The 21,170-nt window shown below is 37.6% G+C and overlaps 2 protein-coding genes across 2 annotated transcripts; one reads left to right on the top strand and one right to left on the bottom strand.

Annotated features, from left to right (window-relative positions):
- Nucleotides 1–8,486: 8,486 nt before the first annotated feature.
- LOC121172223 (olfactory receptor 4P4-like) lies at nt 8,487–9,416 on the top strand. The gene has a single exon (XM_041004075.1). It carries the CDS (start codon nt 8,487–8,489, stop codon nt 9,414–9,416), a length of 930 nt encoding a protein of 309 aa, XP_040860009.1.
- Nucleotides 9,417–19,782: 10,366 nt separating this feature from the next.
- On the bottom strand, nt 19,783–20,703 carry LOC121172346 (olfactory receptor 4C11-like). Its single transcript, XM_041004206.1, has one exon. The coding sequence runs from the start codon at nt 20,701–20,703 to the stop codon at nt 19,783–19,785; it is 921 nt and encodes a 306-aa protein (XP_040860140.1).
- Nucleotides 20,704–21,170: the final 467 nt, after the last annotated feature.

The following is a 21,170-nucleotide window of genomic DNA, read 5'->3' as shown; positions in this document are numbered from 1 at the left end:
AGGAAGGGAAAAATTTTGTCTTCTCCAAGGGAAATAATATCTGCCTATTCACCTATTTTTAGTTTTGTGTCATTTTCTTTAGTATCTTTGCCTATATATATCTGCATATCATTTTTATTATAATTAAGTAATATCTGTATATGTGTGCCTCTATATGTGTATATCAGAGTGTGCTCATATATGAACATATGTTACGGAGGCCTGGAAACCTTGGAGGATGGGTCAAAGGTAACTTGATTGAAAAGAATGCTACGCAGAAAGACCAATACAAATGAGACAATGACTGTCCATTGTGCTGCCTTGCCTAGTTTCTCATTGGTCACACCATATGTAGCGTCCCCTGATAATAAACATCTGCTATTCACCTGATCAGTGTTCTGCCTAGGATGTGGTTTATAGATTTGAACTCACTTAGTCTGTTTGTCTAGATTTGAACTCATTTAGTCTGTACTCATCTAGTCTAGATTTAAACTCATTTACTCTAGATTTGAACTCATTAACCTGTTTAAAAGGATCATTTTATTAACTATTTCCCTATGCATCATAAACGAAGTTCAATTCATATTTATTGCATCAATTTCCTAATTTTCCTAATAGAGGCCATTGTGAACCATTTGTGTTAAAGAACAGAGACAATCATTACAGACTTACGGAGCTCACGTGAAATCTTTATTTTGATACTCTGCAACAAACACAAAGTCCCAAAATAAAACACAACATTTTCTAAGAAATTGTTCTTTCTAACTTTATAATACTTTTTATCTTGGAAAAATATTTTTTGATAGAAATACTGAACTTAAACTATTCTAGTTGGATATACTACAGGATTTAAATTCATAAGTCATTGGAAGCATTAGAAAGAAGCTCAACATTCCTAAAATGTGGGAATAATTTACATTTGTCATTTATTTTTAAAATTAATAACATATAGGAAAGATTACTCAACATTATTTTTTGGGTGGATATGGTGTTTATAAAATCAATTAATAATTTAACTTTAAACTTATGAAAGTTTATTTAGGGAGAAAAGAGAAAGAAATTCTGTGGTCCTAATGTGAGAAATCACAGCTGAGTAGTCTCCACTTATCTTTCGTGGTCTAACACACACTTTATGCTTCACAATTTTCTCATGGCGTTCTTCACTTCTGCATTCCTCAGTGTGTAAATCAGAGGATTGAGCAAAGGTATTCCAATCGTATGAAATACAGCTATCATCTTATCCATAGGGAAAGTGGTGGCAGGGCGGGTGTATATGCAAGGACCAAAGAATAAGACGACCACAATGATGTGAGAGACGCAGGTGGATAGGGCTTTTTTCCTCCCTTCAGCACTGTGGTTTCTCAGAGAACGCAGGATGATCACGTAGGAGAACATCAACATGACAAAACTCACTGTGCAAATGGCCCCACTGTTGGAGACCAGGAGTAGGTTGACCACATAGGTGTCTGCACAGGCGAGATTCAACAAGGGCTGCAAGTCACAGAAATAGTGATCAATCACGTTAGGACCACAGAATCTCTTTCTCTTTTCCCCCTTAAATGAGAATGGTTTTATTCTTTTTGGGAAATAATCTACTTTGAATACCCTACTAAAACTATGTCCATAAGAAAATTTGACAATCATTCAGGTTTGGGAGACAGTATTACAACAAATATACTAGTGGTGTTTTATATAAATTTAAAATTATTTTTCTACCTAAATATGTGATCATCAAATACCTATCATAATCAATTCATTGAAAAACATCTACATGTATAAGCATGCAAAACTGGTGTATGTTGCTTTAAAATGTGAACAGAAATCTAAATTTCACATTTTGCATAGTGAGTTATTGTATCACATTGTTGTCATATATCATTAATTCACTTTAGAGATTCTGGTCAAAATGCTTTGCATTATTAATGTTTCTAATTTCACTATGCTCCCTTAAAAATTGATAATGCTGATTTTCTAACCTTAATTATTACAGCTAATGCATAATATATTCTTCATTATTTGTGACAAATAAATATTCTTATTTGGTTTATAGATGAAGAAGCTGCTTTCCTGTAAGGCATAACTTTTCTAACATCCATAGTCGCTTAGCAGTAGATATTGAAATCAATCTAATGCTCTAGTTTTTCTAAGGTGATAAATAGTACTTCATTCCTGGATATTTGGTAAACACATGTTTCATAAAATTGTCTCTCATTTTTAATACTAACTGAGTTTATAATCAGGCTTCAACACTGTGTTGTTGTTGTGTATCCTTCGGACATTTTCCTGTAGTCATTTACACACACACCATACACACACTCATGTACATTTCGACATGATCACTCCTTCCTGTATAATCACAAAGATGAAGTGTACAGTCAGTGAAATGCAATTATAATTGCAGCTAAAAACACTACAAATAAATAATTAAAATTGTTGTCACCGTGATATCCTCAAATAATCAATACTATGATATCTCCTTTGCTGTTGCTATGAAATTTTTTCTATGAATGAACTATATTATTTGGACAAATTATGTAGCTTGACTAGTTATTCCAAGATATCACATTAATCAATGTGAATCCTAGATTTAAAAAAATAAACTATATTGAAGTAAAATTTTGAAATGTTCACGATAGTTTAATATCTGTTTATAAACAAAATATTCTGCAATACTTATTAAGTGTCTCTAAGTGTGACAATGTAACATTATTGACATTCATTATAAAGTTAATATTAAGCATCTACTATGTATTAGGTGTAAAGTGTGTTCTGTATGTTCATAGTCAATGCAATGCAAAACATTTTAGCAGAGGTTTAATAATAATTCACATGTGATTAGCTGCCTATTCTTGTCAAATTACCTTCTGTAAATCTGAGGAAAACCAATAGTACTGTATCCGAGTCACTGTAGGCATTACATCTAAAAATTCTTTTAATGTACTTGTCTCAATTTTTGGCACATTGCTATGGCTCAGCTGGTCGTCATGGCTGCAGTGCCTGCATCCCATCTGGGCAATGGTTCAAGTCTAGCTGCACCACTTCCAGTCCAGCTCTCCATTAACCCATCTGGGAAAGCAACAGAAGGTGACCCAACAGAAGGACCCTTGGTCACTTGCACCCATGTGAGACACTTGAATACAGCTCCTGGCTCCTGGCTCCTGGCTCCTGGTTTTGTCTGACCCAGCCCTGATTTTTGTGCCCAATTGAGAACGGAAGCAGCAGATCGAATCTCTCTCTCTCTCTTTCTCTGCCTCTAATTCTCCCCCTCCATAACTCCACCTTTCAAATAAAATAAACAAATCTCTAAAAAAAAAAAATGCTATTGCTATTGCCATCACATAGTTTCAATTACTCCATAAAGAGGAGAAAACGTCGGTCTAATTTCACTTTAGTGTGTTGATAAGAGAAAAGCTCCAACATTAAAACCAGTTTATCTATGTGAAAGGAATCAAGTGATCTAGAAAAACAAAGTGCTAGAAACGCCATGGAAACACTGTGGGCGTGGACTGAGACTGTAGGAAAAACAGTAAAATCAGGACAGGCGTTGGAAATGAGTTAAGCTTGACTTTAATCATGTTAACAACAAATACTTGCTTTTGTATCTTCTTGGAAAAGTTTAACTTGTTTATTCAAAAGGCAAAAGGACCGAGAGAGAAAGAAGGTCCATCTACTTGTTTAGTCCCCCAAATGCCACCAATGACCAGGACTGAAGCTTCCTGGGAACTGTCAGGTCTCTCAGTGGGCAGCAGACAGCTAATTACTGAAGCCTTCACCACCTCCTCCCAGGGTCTAACTGCCAGCCGGAATCAAGAGCTGGTCCAGTAGTTGCTGGCCAAGTGTCCACTCAGGCTTTCAATAGTGGAAGCAGAGACAGAAAGACTTAATAAAGTGTAGAAGCTAATACAAGTTCCATACACAAGATTTACACCACACAAAGAACTTGATCTTTGCTTTTGTGGGTGCTATCATCCATTTATAATGTAAAAAGGTTTACTTCCTGGTTGGACAGTAATAAGACTGCTTTACATTACAAGACTGCAATAAGTCTGTAATAAGATTGCTTTAGAAGTTTTGGCCAATGACCTTGAAGCCTGTGCTCTTATGTTTCAAAAGATACAATTAAAGCAAGCTAAAATAATCTGAAAAGCCAAACAGTAACAAATTAAAATCACAGCAGCTTATCTTTACCTGAGACTTACCCAGGGGATTGCTGCTGCGGCTGCATTCAGGTCCCTCACCAAGTCCTTTAAATTCTCCTCTCTGTGTCACCTGCAGCTCCTCCAGCAGTCTCCTACCCTGCTCCTCTACACGCCTCACCCTGTGAACAGAACAGAGGCAAAGCCGAAAGACCCAGACTCCTCCAGCATTTTGCAGGAATTTTATGATGCCATTCTTATTGGCATCACTCTCATGTTTATTTTAAATGCAATTTGAAAGCTAAAGAGCAGGCATAGGGTTTCTTCCATGATTTTTCTTCCTGAATATCTATTTGTTGTATTGCATTATAATAGGTTCCTTCATCCAATATTTGATAATATATTCAAGAATTAAATGTATCACTTGGAGCACTGAATGATTGAAAGCAAATATGTGAGTTCTTACAATTTTATTTTCCTATTTCTATAATTTTATTATTGTTTATTTTTAAGGTTTAAAAATCATATGTTTCAATATTCATAGAACCACATCCTTTTATTTCTGATTTTCTGAGTTTACCAATATTCTGAAAAATATTTATGATTGATAATTATTTTTAAGACCCTAATTTATTATATGAAAATGTTTCAATAACTTACCAATTTTAAGCACTCTGTTCAAATAGCAGGTGAGTAATGGAATGTTACATAAAATCCTAATTTCAAATTGTGACTGTCTAGGACAGGAAGCTAAGAGAAGGTCACTCTACTTCAGATAGTGAAGCAATGGTAATGGGTATAAATGTTTTAAAACATTATGAAATAAGATTAACAATAGGCAGAATACAAATAGGAAGTTAATTATACAAGTTAATTACTTTTGATAAATTGATGAATTATTTACTAGATCAGAACTGTAAAGAATTAGTCTTTTGAGGCTGGAAGTATTTAGTCAGACTACAGTTCCTGAGGAGACAGGTGCCCAGGGAAATGAAGAATGGAAGTGGCAGATCAAGACCTCGATGCCAGCTTCTTGTCTTGGTGGATTATCTGTTGTGCAAGGTTCTGCAATAATCTTTGACATTTAGATTAACAGATGTGCATTACAAAAGAATATCTCAGATTTCACACTTAGAGAAATCATAATAATAATAAAGTATATCTGTTTCTTTAAGATATGATGCAAGATCTTCAAAAGTCCCTGCATATTATACATGGATTAAAAACTTTGCAGTGAGTGAGACACATAATTTTTGAACTAGAATAAATTTTATCTTTTTTCTTAATTTTCCACATTTTAAAAATTCATCTTGTGTATATATATAGACATATAAAATGTATCCATAAAAATTCTAAAATGAGTGAGATAGAATATAGCAATATGGATAAAATGAACATTTTCTGAAGTTTTGACTCAGTGGTATAGGTTCATAAAAGATAAATAGGTGATCTTTTGTTCTTTCGGATAAATGCAATACTTGATTTCGATTTTCTAATATGTTAAAACAGAAAACTTCATGACCTTCCACCTGTCTTGGTGGTCAACTTGGGTTTTAGTAGAGAATAACTGCAAAAATCCTTAAAAGTTTTGCAGACGGTATATTCAATGGTACACTTAACTCATTGAAGAAAATTGATTCCCTGAGCTCTCCTTGCTGTGCAAATACCATGGAGATGGCTAGACTAGTGACCCTTTGACAATTGATATTGAATGAAATAATATTTAGTTAATTCTTAGAATGCCTCGGAAATGCTTATGTTGGCACAAATATTGCATATGGCTGTTTTCATTTGATTCTTACCAAAACCCTCAGGGGTGAGTCCTGCTCTCAGCTTTGCAGAGAAAACCAAGGCTCAGGGTGCTGAGTAACTTGCCTAAGACTATGGACAATTCAGCAGTAGTCTGTGTGTTGGCACTCATTTATTCCAACGGAAGAGCTCTCACCCACCAGTGCAATCTGCCTTCTCCGGACACAATGACCAGCTTATCTTTGGAGTTGATAGTTAGTGTTGTTTTTGAAAAACAATGATCCCTAAGACTGTGGAAACCAAGATGGCCCTGAAAATCACGCTGAGCTCTTTTTTTGTTTGTTTGTTTTTTTTAGGCAGATTTCTGTAAAGTGTGAGGATGTTGGTATTTTCACTGTCCGCTCAAGGAATTTATTCAGTATAGATGTTATTAATAATCTTATCACAACAGAGATGGTCAGTTTTAGTGGTCTGAAGCTTTAAATACAATGGCTTTCATATGTGTCATATCCCAAGTATTCAACCATCTTTCTTATTTGTTGCACATACTTTTTAAATTTTCTTGAAAACTATAAAGAGTGCTAGTTTGAGTTCAGCAAAACAAGGAGCCATAAAAGGTAAATGATAGCAATAAAAATAAAATAAATCATTTTTAAAAAGGCAAATGACTGAGTCTTGAATATCACATATCAGATTAAACACAGAAACATGGAATTTATTCAAAATGCATTTAAAAATATAAAATCCACTGTGACTTATTCTGTTCAATGCATATAAAATCTAAATCCAGTTAGGTATGTAAATGAGATGCAATGTTGCTATCAATGCAGATACATATGTGAGCATGTTGTGCTTCCTAACTCCTTTTTTCAAATGCAGAAATGCGTTTATCTAACCATGTCAATATTTTTAAGGCAGTTCTTGGGAAATAACGCTTAGGAAATAGGCTATATAGCTTAATTTACTGAAGTATCTGAGGAAACAATGTGAGACTCAGAGAGTAAATGATGAAATAAGGGTTTCCTGAATCCTAATAAGGAATCGTTCCTTATAATTTATTTTGTTTAAATTTGATTCATTATATAAGGCCTTCTTCTTAAGTCGTATTAAAGTTATCCTATCTTAAAATTCTTACAGCACGGAAGCATCTCTGCTCCTTTAGTTCTTATATACCTTCCAATAATTCTATATTTCAGAGATATTTCCATTTCAAAGAAAGTATAACTGAGTCGAAGTTCAAAATAATTCTACTTTATCACATTTGGACTTTAGCCTAAATCTTGCAGATATTTTACAGCAAATTAGAAGAGGGTGTTAACAGTTCTATGGATGCCGTTTCAATCACAACTCCATGATATATATGAAATCCTATCAAAATGTCTTTGTATAGCAAATGTACATTCTTCAATACTCTAATCTTTTACAATCGTGCTGAGAAGCCTGTATCGTGTGTAGGTTGTATTGTTTAAAAAACTGAAGAGCTACCAAATATTTGCAGAAATGAAGTCAAAGACATAGTATTGCATTTGTGCTAAACATGTTCTCTTTTCAACTGAAATATTCCAGGATTTGGTTCATGAGCAGGCAGTAAATATGATAAGAAAAGATGGGGTTCAATGAACAGAAATACGAGGCAGTGTAACTGGCCCAGGGAAGAACTCTGGAGCCAGCGTGTCTCCCCATGCTGCTGTCGTAACAGTAGATGATACAGTGGGACTCTCAGATGGAAATGATGATGCTCTGGAAAATCAAGTGAGAACGGAGACAAATCCCAGGATTCCATAAGCACACCGGAAGCCCACACAGGGAAGCAGGACATTCCCTTGCTGTCCTTTGCCTTCCTCCATTTGCAAAAATGATGAAAATCAAAGACAGTTTTTAAGTCTGTCCCCAGAGACAAAATGTGGCAAAACTGTGTCCATTGAGCTCTAGTAACACAATCTTGAAAACAAGCAGTCCATACTCTTACACTGACACCCATAAACCTTCAGGATTTAGCATCATGTTGGTGACAGTGAAGGACTGAGAATTACGATATCCTTGCTATGTTTGAAGAACAGATCAGTTTTACAAATAACGGAAACTTAAAAGCTATTCTTATTTTGGGACGCTGAAGTTGCCTCTCAAAGTTAAACTGACAAAGTGTGTTTCACTTGAAATATTCACCCTTTCATTCATAGTAAGTGTGACACTTTAGCATTGATCACAAATGCCATCCGCCGGTTGTTTACGCTAACATGATACTCTTTTCTAATGAGCTGTGTTTCGAATAGAGATTGTGCTTTGCTCATTGTGTCATTTGTCATCAGTTACAGTGAACGAGAAGGAAGTACATGTTTACTGCATGTGTGAGAACTTTAAATGCTCCTGAGAAGTGGATGAAAAGATGACTTTACTTTGGGAAATATACATGAAATCCAAGCGGATAAGGATCTTCACGAAGTTCATGAAATGATTATTACGCAAGACTCTGTTGGATTCCCCAACTTTTGTACCATTTTTCTACGATCGCTTTGAAGTGAGCTCTTATGTGGATGACTTTGGAAGTAAGCCATTTACTAAAAAAGGTTAATATTTCAGGTGTATTAACTCTACTTCTGAATGATGCAAACTGTGAAAGTCATGGGGAATGGAAACATCACAGAATTCATCCTTCTGGGGCTTTTTCCTGGTGAGAATGGGAAAGCTGTGGGGTGTGTGCTGTTCTCACTTTGTTATTTTGCAGTGCTCTCTGGAAACCTGCTCATCCTTCTCACCATCAGGGGCAGTCACCTGGGGGAGCAGCCCATGTACTTTTTCCTCAGCTACCTGTCCATCATGGATGTCTGCTTCACCTCCACAGTTGCTCCCAAGCTGATTGTAGACCAGTTGCTTAAGTGGAACACCATCTCCTACAACAGCTGCATGGCCCAGATGTTTTATGCGCACTTCTTTGGTGCCACTGAGATCTTCATCTTGGTGGTCATGGCTTATGACCGCTACGTAGCCATCTGCAAACCGCTTCGCTACACAGTCATCATGAACAGAAAGGTGTGCTCTGCCCTGGTGATAGCCTCTGTTGCTGGAGCTTTTTTCCATTCTCTCTTGCATGTAGTGATCATTGTCAGGCTTCCCTTCTGTGGCCCCAACCAGATAGATCACTATTTCTGTGATGTATTCCCCTTGCTAAAGCTGGCCTGTACTGACACCAGACTCTTGGTTATTATAATCATCACCACCACTGGGGTGCTGTCTATTTTGACCTTTGTTGCTCTGGTAATTTCTTACATCATCATCTTGAGCACTCTGAGATCCCACTCATCCAAGGGCCGCCGTAAAGCCCTCTCCACCTGCGGCTCTCACATCACCGTTGTGTTCATGTTCTTCTTACCTCTCATTTTCACCTACGTCCCCATGGCTAATTCTGTGAGCGAGGACAAATTGTTTGCTCTATTTTACACCATGATTGCACCCTTGTTCAACCCTCTCATCTACACATTGAGAAACACAGATATGAAGAACGCTATGAGGAAAGTGTGGTGCCAAGACAAACTGTTGGATGGAAATTCATGACTGTTGTGTTGGGATGCTTTCCCAGATGCAAATCTATGCACAAAATCAGTGTTGACCACTGTAGCAGTTACAGAGAGGTGGTGTGCTAGCATCAACAGTTACAGCTTTGAAGAGGAAAGACCCCTAGCCTTTTAATTTTACCTAACTTTTCTGAGCTTGTATTCAACAGGTATGCACCAGATAATTTCTAGTTCCCTTTCAGCTCCGGCATTCTGGAATTTAGTCTTACATGATCCTAGCCATAGTGACATATATTTCTATTGCCTGGGGAAATTGGAAATGTTGTTAACTGAGATATTTGTCATGGAGAAAAACACTAAGTATTTCGATTTTTATATTCTCATTGCAAGTAAAAGCACATGAAAAATGTACACATTGTTTGTGGTAACATTTTTGCCTAAAAATTATTTTTTTTAATATTGTAAATGGCGGTTTATTGTAGGTAGTTGTCAGTTTGGTGTGTTCTGACAGATGTTTAACAATTGAAATTTTAAACTGGCACAATGACACCAGCAAAATGTCAACATAACACTCAGTCACCACCCACCAACATCATTTGAACAATTTTTTATGTGCAAAAAGAATATCATGAATATGGAAAACCATTGTGTGGTTACAGTATCTGAATATAGCACAGAAATAGGAAAAGATGTGTTGAAGAGAGTAGGACAAATTATTTGACATTACTGTTCACCCATCTCCTAAGTCTAGGTAGTATAGCACGGTGAATGATTTCTCCCAGTGTGAAAAGGAGTATGCTTTGTCTGCAATTCAAATGCTTTGTCTATATAAAGAAATCACAGTGCTACGTAGACCCCTATGCTGTCAGATTCTAGTCACAGGACCTATGGACACAGGCTCTAGCTCACAGTCTTGCCACGGTGAATCCTGCAGACTCAAGGTCCAAAACTGCCTGGAGAACAGACCTAGGAACTTCCCTGCTGTTAGTGCAATTTTAGTGGCCCTAAAAACTGGACTGTCCCCACTCTCAAGTCAGTCTCAGCTTTAGCAACCTTGACTGATCCCAACAACCCCAATCATTGGGCTGATGTTCAGGATTTATCCTCCAAGCCAACTGCTGAAGAGGCACCTATTCAACTAGTACACATACACTGAGCTTCCAAGCCTGACTTGGTACTAGAAAAGATCCTGATGCCCAGGCTCTAAGGCCCCATTGTTCCAGACTTCAGGTACTTTCTGGTACCAGACAGGCCCACCGACAGATGCCCCATGCTGACCCATACAGTGATAAACTCTAAGAGGGTATCCATGAACTGACTTTCCAACTCCTCAGTGCCACAGAGGGTCCTTTTTTAGCCTGCAGATGTTCCAACTTCATTCCAGTTCAAGGCCAGCAGTCCTAGCTTTAGGTAATGTGTTCATTTCAGTGAACACAAATTCCAGGTCAGTCCAGACTCACCCTCTAAGATAGAGTCTTTGACCACCATATAAGCAGACTCAGAGTTTAGGCTTGTTCTGGTGGACCCCAACACTGGACTTGCCATGAACTCTAGCTCTGGGACAACCTCTTTGGAGTCAGATTCCAGGTGATTCCTCTTACACATAGCTTTCAGATTTATGTCCACATGCATAGTATACAGGTAGACTCAGTCTTCCTACTGCTCCCCACAACTCCAGACAACACATGTTCAGACAGGTTCTAGGTTCTTTTCCAGTTCCCACACCTCCAGGATCCATGCCTGCCCAAGCCTCAGGCCAATTGCAGGTTCTAGGGTGGTACTCATGCTTAAGATTCCAGATGTTAGACCTTGTAGATCCCAAAGTAATGTGGGTCTCATATATTGATTCTAGGGTCACCTATTAAGAATCAAGATCCAAATCACATGCTCTGAAACCCAGAATCAGTTCTTCCTTTATGACTATCTCTAGGACTGAATAAACACCAAACTTGTCTCTGAGGACTGTGAATGCAAGAACAATACATCTTAGAAATGTTTGCAGGCTTGTGTTCAAAGCCTACAATGTCCCCAGGCAGATCTTATAGACCCGGGTTCCAGGCCAATTGTCAAAGACCTAATTAATAGGTCTGTCCTCTAGAGAACTGGACTCCAAGTCCAGTCTAATGAACTCAGACACTAGATCCATCTACCTGTGGTCCTAGGTCAGTTTGTCCAGATGCTACCATTAAATTCACGTTTAGGCCATTCCAGGCCACATTCCCAGAATCATGCTTACTGATGTAGGGTGTGTTAAGACAAAGTTAGTCTCAGTGGTAGGAACAGTGATGCAGCAAGCCAATCTTCAATCTATGGGGCTGGCATCCCATATGGGCACTGGGTCATGTTGTGGTTATTCTGCCTCTGATACAGCTTCCCATTGCCTGGGAAAACAGCAGGGAATGACCCAGATGCTGGGCCCCTACACTTATTTGGGAGACCTAGAAGAAGCCCTTGACTCCTAGCATCAGACTGGTCCAGCTCTGGCCATTGTGGCCATTTGCAGAGTGAACCAGCAGACTGATTTTTCTCTCTCTGTCTCTCCCTCTCTGTAACTAATTTTGAGTTAAAAAAGAAACACTTTTTTAAAGTGCCTTATTGGAATAACTGGATTTACTAATTGACTCCAGCTCCTTCCTTTAGCTTCCAATTAAATATGGACTCTGGTGAGCAGCTTTAATGATTTGATCTGCTTGCATGAGAGACTGAATTAGGACAACTTTGTGCACTGAGAAGAGGATCAGTGGATAGAAAATCTCTATCTCTCTCTTTTTCTTTCCCTCTCCACCTGAAACCATTATTTTTAAGTAGAACAGAATACTCTAACACATTTCAAGAAAATTCATTTTTCTGTCTCTCCCCTTCAGTGCCAATAGTTTTCTGCTGTATTATCTTACCCTCTTTTGTTCTTGGACCATTTATAATTTTACCCGTCACTCATTTGTGTATTTATTTACATCTTAAAACTTTTAATTTTTGAATGGCAGAACAACAGGGGAAAAGAGGTCTAATAAATAAATAAATTTGTATTCTTTATTTTTAATGATATAGTTCCTTAGGCTCGGGGATTTTTCACTTCCACCCTTCCCCTCACCATCTACTGTTTTCTTCTATATAATTACAATAATTTAGTCCTTCAACAACAGCCGCAAGTCCATCATTCTGCTATTTAAATGTTACCCTGACATTATAACATCCAGCATTTCTAGTGTCATGCTATATTTAACAGGTTCACTGGAAGTCCATCTTTTATTCAGATGCATACTGACATCTGTCTACACTTCATGGTATACTAGCCTGCATTATACAGACCCTCTGATAAATATTTATATATGTTTATTGATATATAGATAAGTATATACATTTTAAATCTTTGATTTGGATTGTCTATATTCTATGGATAGAATACTGTCTTCTGAATTGAATTCCTCAATCCTGTCATTTTACCATCTGACAAGTGCTAATTTAAGATTAGTAAATATATACTATAAATTTCCTTCTTAATCTTACTTTACTCTTGTCTTAAAAATTTTAATGTGATATATTTTCATTTAGTGCAATGTATTTCTTTCTCAAATTTGACTTTCCCTTTGATTCAAAATTTATTTAGGATGATAGTTAAAGCCTTTCAATGAATAATTTAAATTAAGGCTTCCAATATTATAGTACTTTTCAATTTTAAAAAATTGGCACATCATTCATGATGGTTTTGTGCACATTGCAGGGTTTATTTTAAGATTTAGCTATTTATTTTATTTGGAAATGAAGACCGGATTTATAAAGGAAAGAAGAAACAGAAAGATCTTCCACGCAGTGGTTTACTCCTCCATAAGCCTCAATGCCTAGAGCCAAGCCTATCAGAACTCCGGGGCCAGGAGTTCCTTGCAGATTTCTCACATTTGCTTCCAAATCTGCCCAGCTTTCTCATTGGTCAACATCTCACACCAGTGTGATAAAATGGATACACACAATGGGTTTTATTGGCACATCATCACTCAAGTGTACCAATTTTTCATTTCCACCGGTAAGTGTCCCGGTTGTTTCAGATATTCACCACCATTTCTGTGATCCGGTGTCTTTTATTTTGACTGTTCTAATAGGGATATAGAAACAATTTCGGTTGTTTTAATTTGGAGTTCCCTAGACTATATATTAAAGATATAGTTATATGCTTATTGGCTTCCCATATGTTCTCCAACATTTGGACTGGTTTTTTTCTATATTTTTTCCCTTATTTGTCAGTATGTCTTCCTAATTTTTTTAAAAGAGTTATTTACTTTTGCAGAAAAGTCAGATTTACAGAGAAGGCAAGACAGAGATAAAGATCTTCCATTGACTGGTTCAGTTTCCATATGGCCACATGGCTGGAGATGAGCTAATCTAAAGTCTTGATCAGGAGCTTCTTTAGATTCTCCCAAGAACTGAGCCCAAGGCTTTGGGCCATTCTTCAGTGCCTTCCAAAGGAGGCAGAAGCCGGGAGATCAGTGGGAAGTGGAGCAGCAAGTACATGCACCAGTATGCATAAGGGATCCTGGTAAATGCAAGGCTAGGGTTTTAGCCACTGAGTCATTGCACCAGGACCTGTGTCATTTTTTTTAAGATTTATTATTTTTATTTGAAAGACAAAGTTACAGAGAGAGAATAGGAAAAGTCTTCTACCTGCTGTGTAACTCCCCAGATGCCACAATGGTTGAGGCTGTGCCAAGCAAAAGCTAGGATTAGGAGCTTCTTCTGGGTTTCCCCTGTGGCTCCTGGATCCCAACCACTTGAACTGTCCTTGGGTGTTTTTCCTGACAGATTAGCAATGAGCTGGATCAAAAATGGAGCAGCCTGAATTCCAAAAAGCAGCCAGATGGGTGACGACCCTACGAGGTAGTGCCGCAACCTACTATGCTACATCACAGACACCCCTAATTCATTCTTTTAAAAATGCATGTACATACCATCAAAATAGAGGAGCGAGGGAAAAAAAAGTATTTGAAAGGCAGGGATGTGTAAGTAAGTATCCCATAAATCAATCCATTAACAGAAAATACTTGCAATATTTGACTATAAAAAATTATCAATGCCTTGTCCTCTCACCTCTTTGCATTTCCTGGAAATAAAGGACTGAGAAGAATGTGTCAACAGTAGGCTTATGCAAACACACCAGGCCAAAGGAAATTCTATTCGGTAAGCACATATCATACTCTAATTTTTCCTAATGCTTCGCTTCATTTATTTTTTAGGGACTGTTTTATTTATTTGAAAAATTCTGGCAGTTTAAGCCTGCCAGCAGGCCCCAAGGTCACCAAAGGTGAGATAAAGGTGCTGGTGGTCTTTGGTCATAAAAAGTACAAGAGACAAACTGGTGAGAAATGTCTGTTTTATTATGCCACAGGTTGCAGCTTTTAAAGGGTAAGAAAAGGTAGGGCTGGAGGGTATCTTCCAGCAGACCCTCGCCCAGCACAGACATTGTAATTGGCTATATGATACATCTATTTTCTTTGATCTTCCAATCATGTCAGAGGTCATGTTCCACATATATTCCCCTTGACCTTCTAGCCATGTCTGAGGTCATGCTCCATATTTATGCCTGAAAGCTGTGCCTCGGGCCATAGGAAAGTACTCTTTAGGCCACATGCACCAGATGGCAGAGCATTTGTCAAAAAAAAAAAAAAAAATAGAGATAGAGAAGGATAGAAAGGTATTTTTTATCAGCTATGTCTCTCCTGAAATGGTCTGTGCCTTTTTGGTTTGAGCAGACTGGGGCAAAGAGCCTTGAGCTATTTGGATCTCCCACATGGGTGGTAGAGGTCCTCTCTTGCTGCCTTTTCAGGCACATCAGCAGGCAGTTAGAATGGAAGTGGAGGAGCTGGATCTTGAGTCAGCACTCCCATTGCGGATGCCAGAGCGACAGGTGGCAGCTTAAAGTACTGCACCACAATGTCAGCTCCATACTCCTCTTTGAACATCACTTGTAAAATGACAATCCAACATATGCTTGCTTCTTCACAGCCTCATACCACATTGTACTTTCCTCCTCCCTTCACATTGGCATATTTAAAGCTCATTAGGGAAAATGTGAAGATTTAGGGAACATTCTCTAAGCACCTTTTTTTTTTAAGCATATCTAAGGGACTCCAAATGTGCTTGATATTCTAATGAGTTTTACTTAATTCCAATAAGCATATTTTCAGTTTATTTTATTTCTCATTATGAAATCTGTACATTATAAACACTGATGGTAATAACTGTCTAGTATTGCATATTTTAAATGCCATTGCATTGGTTCAACTGGCTAATCTTCCACCTCCAAACACTGCATTCCATGTGGGTGCTAATTCATGTCCTGACTGCTCCACTTGCCACCCAGCTCCCTGCTTATGGCCTGGAATAACATTGGAGGATGGCCAAAAGCCATCAGACTCAGAGGAAGTTTCTTGCTCCTGGGTTTGAATTGGTTCAGCTCCAGACATTGTGGCCATTTGGGGAGTAAAAACAGTGAATGGAAAATCTTTCTCTCTGTCTCTGCCTCTCTATATATAATCTGCCTTCCCCATAAAAATATTTAAACTCTTTAAAAAGAAAATTATTAAATTTAATTACATATGTTGTATGATGAAAATAGATAGCACTTATTAAATTGATTTTCAAACTCTTTATAAATAACATCTACTTTAATGATGATAATATATGTATAGAATACAAATTATTTCTGTTTTGATTCACACATCCAAAATTGGGCTTAACTACTTTCCTTAGAATTATGAAGATATAAAGTCAAGGAGTTTAGAGTTGAACGCATGGGCCTGGCGCGATGGCGCAAGTGGTTAAGGTCCTCTCCTTGCATGCCCGGGATCCCATATGGACGCCGGTTCTAATCCCGGCAGCCCCGCTTCCCATCCAGCTCCCTGCCTGTGGCCTGGGAAAGCAGTCGAGGACGGCCCAAAGCTTTGGGACCCTGCACCTGCGTGGGAGACCTGGAAGAGGCTCCTGGCTTTGGATCGGCATAGCATCGGCCGTTGTGCTCACTTGGGGAGTGAATCATCGGACGGAAGATCTTCCTCTCTGTCTCTCCTCTCTGTATATCCGCCTTTCCAATAAAAATAAAAATAAATCTTAAAGAAAAAATAGAGTTGAACTCACCTAGTCTGTGGATCTCATATTTGTTACTATTCCCCTATGCATTGTGAAACTAAGTTCAATTCATGGTTGCTGCATCAACTTACTAATTTTCCTCTTTTAGGCTATGGTAAACTACTTGTATTAAATAATAAAGAATAGAGACAATCATTGCAGGCTTAATTGAACTGACATAAAATCTTAATTCTGACACTCTGCAACAACCAAACAAAAAAATCCCAAAATAAAACAAAACTCTCGAAGCAGTTGTTGTTTCTACCTTTATAATTCTTTTTTTCAGGGAAAAGTATTATTAATAGAAATATCGAACTTGGACTTTTCTATTAGGATCTAGCATGGGCCTTAAAATCAAAAGTCCTTGGACACATTAGAAACTCAACACTCCTAAAATTCAGGAAAAATGCAATTTTACCGTTTATTTTTAAAGTTAATCACATATAGGCAAGGTTATTCAATGTTATTCTTTTGGGAGGACATGCTGTCTTTAAAATCAATTAATGATTTTATTTCATTTCCCCATTTATATTTTGTTTCACCAAAAAAACGTTTAGGTGGGAGGAAAAGAGCCAGAAACTCTCTATTCACTGGTTCAGAACTCAAATGCCTAGGGGAATAGGTCACATCAAGGCACGAGCCATGAGTTCAACTCTGGTTCTTCCAGAAGAGTGAAAAGAATGCTACTGCTTGACTGTCCTCTGTTGCTTTCCCGAGTGTTCATTTACAGAAAACTGGGTTTAGGAATGAAGACATGACTTGATCTCAGACATTCTGCCACATGATGTAAATGTCCCTTCCCGGTGTCAATCATCACGTCAAGTGCCTATCCATCTCACAGTGTTTTTTTTCAGATTTGTTTTTATTGAAAACACAGATTAGATTTACAGAAAGGGAGAGACAGAAAGATCTTCTATTCTCTGGTTCACTCCCCAAATTGCCATAATGTTTGGAGCTGAGCCAATCCATAGCCAGGAGTCAGGAGCTTCTTCTGGGTCTCCCATGTGGTTGCAGGGTCCCAAGATTTTGAACCATCCTTGACTGCTTTCCCAGGCCACAAGCAGGGAGCTGGATGGAAAATGAAACAGCCGGGACATGAATTTAACACGTATGTGATCCTGGTGCTTGCAAAGTGAGGATTTAGCCATTGAGTCACTGCAGCAGGCTCTCGCTAGTTCTTATGAAATACAGAAAACCTTCCAATGTTTTATCTATGTAGCTGGCTCTTGTACTACTTCTTGATTTGGATTTAGTAATTGTGATTTGCCGTGCTTCTTTCAGTCTATACACATGCTGTACAGATTATTCCTCTCAAATATAAACCAGCACAAAAGCCTGCATAGGATCTCAATCTTCACCCCTCCCACGTAATTGTGTGTGTGTTGTTGCTGTTGTTACATTTATGATGGAAACATTATGTTTTCATAATCTACTAAAGAAATAAATCTCCACTGTATGATATGTCCACTCTGGAACTCTTTCATGTCCCAAAAACCATAAGCAAATGTGTACATACACATTTTATTTTATGGAAATTGTTTTAGAAAAATTTTTTCACAGGATATATGTTTGTATTTCATAATGTTTTGCCATCTATTAATGAGCAGAAGAATTAAAATGAAAACTGATTCTTGATACAATTATTGTTGATAGACTGTACACTGAAATCGGTGTTAAAAGTACATAATTTAATAAATAAACTGCACGCGTCCTTCAAAGAAGTGACTACTAATATTCCATGGCCACTAAATGTCATGGCATTAAAATGTCCTTGACAATTCTAACTTTTGAATCTTCATATCTCCTGTATTTGGACACAGTAGATACAGATGACATTGATTTTTTTTCAATAGTAGCTGATTGTGCCTCACTCTATTAAGCAGCTATCAATGTTATAGTTTCTGAAACTCTAAAAAACTTTTGGTTGGGCCCAATGCAAAATCTGATTTTTCACCTACAGGTACCAAGATACCATATGGGCACCAGTTCATATTCCAACTACTCCACATTTCATCCAGCCCTGCTTGTGGCCTGGGAAAGCACTAGAGGACAGAACAAAGCCTTTGGACAATGCATGGAAGAACAGAGGCTGGGCTCCTGACTTCAGACTGGCACAGCTTCACCCGTTATGAATAGAAATACTGTTGTGAAAAGAAACAGAAAGGAGAAAATGAGAAATTTTCTGCATTATATTACAATAGGATAGTCAGGTTCACATATTGGGGAGTAATAAGCAGATGGAAAATCTTCCTCTCTATCTCTCTCTCTGAAAATCTACCTTTTGAATAAAGTAAAATAAAAAAAAACAAATACTAGAGTATTTCATTGATATCATCTTGTTTTAAATGCAATCAATTCTAACCCATTTTGTGTCAAATCAGTTTCTACTCTTCTGTTTTTCAATCACTTATAATATATTGTTATCTCCAGTATATTCAAATCCTAAAATTCATTTTAAATAATATCCATTATTTTACTCCTGTCTCTTAAATCGTGGAATCCTTGTGTTGAAGCTAAGATACATCAACCACATAAATAGCTGAATATCTCAAGATTTTGTCATAGATATGAAAAAGTCTTATAAAATATCTGTCAATATCTTGGTTACCAGAACAATCAGTAATGCAACATTTGTTACAGATTATAATTATAAAGAAATGTTTTTAATTCACAATTATGGATGTTTTCCAGAATTATCAGAGTGGTGGGCAGTAATATAATTAGTGTTCAGGAAGAAGCTCATTAGTTCATTGAGGATGTGTTACAGAAGAATTTAAGTTTCATCCAGAATTGGATCCACCTTATTTATGGATGCTAAAGGATTGAGCAGTTGTGACTGTATAAATGGCTTTCTTCTTATGAAGCCAGAGTGTGATCGGTCGAGTCTGAAGATAGCTCACAGTCAACAATGGGAGAAATGAGCTCTCATTAAAGTAAGAGGTATAGCTGACAATTTCTGGGCTGCTAGCAGTTTCTGGTAAGAAAGGAGAAAATGAGAAACTTCCTGCGTTAGATTAAAATAGGCTAGTCAGGTTCACATATTGGGAGTAGCATGACTGGAAGGGAATACAGTCTGAACAAGGAGGACCATTGATTCATAATTATCCGAATTGGTGGTTGATCCAGTTCTAATATGGCACTATTTTGGCATTCATACTCCATTTCAATCACAAGTAAGAACTCACAAATTTACATACACACAGGTAATATACTATACATTACAGTATATTATACCCATAACATGCAAATCTTGTGTGAATACGTCATAGGTCTTCAATTCACATTTTGCTTTATAAAATAATTCTTTTATACCATAGCTTTCTCATGGCAGTTTTGACTTCCGCGTTCCTCAGGGTGTAGATGAGTGGGTTGAGAAAGGGTGTGCCAATGGTGTAAAACACGGTGACCATCTTGTCAATGGGGAAAGTGGTTGGGGGTCGTGTATAGATGAATATGCAGGGACCGAAGAACAAGATGACTACGATGATGTGAGAAGTGCAGGTGGCGAGTGCTTTCTTCCTGGCTTCTGCACTGTGGTTCCGCAGCGAGTACAAGATGACGGTGTAGGAGATCATCAAAAACAGGAAACTGCTGGAGCAAATGGCTCCACTGTTAGACACTAACAGCAAGTTGATCACGTAAGTGTCCATGCAGGCAAGCTTCAACAAAGGCTGCAAATCACAGCAGTAGTGATCAATCAGATTGGATCCACAGAAGGGCAATCTCAAAACCAGGATATTCTGAGCTGTGGCATGTATAAAGGAGCCTATCCAGGCAAGACCAACCAAGAAGACGCAAACGTGCCGGCTCATGATGGCTGGGTAGCGCAAGGGTTTGCAGATGGCCACATAGCGATCAAAGGCCATGAGGATGAGTACAAAAATCTCCATGCAGCCAAATAAATGCAGTGCAAAGACTTGTGTCATGCATTCCTTGTAGGATATAGTTTTCTTGGAAGAGATAGCATCCATGATTAATCTAGGGGCAATAGAAGTTGAGAAGCAGGAATCGGCAAGGGACAAATAAAACAGGAAGAAGTACATGGGGCTCCCTAGTGTCCGGCTGCATTTGATGGTCACAATAATGAGGATGTTCCCCACCAATGTTGCCACATAGAAAATTAAGAAGACAAAGAACACAAATTTTTGCTTCATAGGATCCTGTGTCAAGCCCAATAGTATAAACTCAGTCCCACTGCTGTTCAGTTGCATTGTTTTAGTTGATGGAAAAACGGATGTTAGAAAATCTGCAAAGCATAGAATAACAGAAATAATACCAAATATGGAAGTTAGGCATATAATCTCGTTTACGCAGAATGTAAATTTCCAATGATTCATAGTGAACAACTTGGTCTACTCTGTTTATGAATAAAATGGTGTTCTTGGTTGTTTTTCAATATACTTATGAAATTCTTCATGAAATTCACAAAATGGAAAACAATGCAAAAGGAAATGATTTTTAAAGTTAACATTAATTCAGGAGATTTGGTATTAGTAGCTAAACTTCTGACTTTAAACTTGATTCATTAGGTTTTGTCAATATGCTATAACATTTACAAATATACAAAAACTCATGGAAGTTTACTTCAACCTGTCCCTGTATTCCTCAATCCTGGCATCTGACCATAGCTTATTTAGTATCTATTTAACATTCGAATAGTTGTTTAAACATGTAAAGT

This window comes from Ochotona curzoniae, unplaced genomic scaffold, assembly GCF_017591425.1.
Source record: "Ochotona curzoniae isolate NIBS_2020 unplaced genomic scaffold, NIBS_Ocur_1.0 scaffold_3171, whole genome shotgun sequence".
Lineage (NCBI taxonomy): Eukaryota > Metazoa > Chordata > Mammalia > Lagomorpha > Ochotonidae > Ochotona > Ochotona curzoniae.
This window is presented reverse-complemented; position numbering and strand designations above follow the sequence as displayed.

Coding starts and splice junctions, on each gene's coding strand:
- LOC121172223 (XM_041004075.1), top strand. CDS start 8,487: ATGGGGAATGGAAACATCACAGAATTCATCCTTCTGGGGCTTTTTCCT.
- LOC121172346 (XM_041004206.1), bottom strand. CDS start 20,703: ATGCAACTGAACAGCAGTGGGACTGAGTTTATACTATTGGGCTTGACA.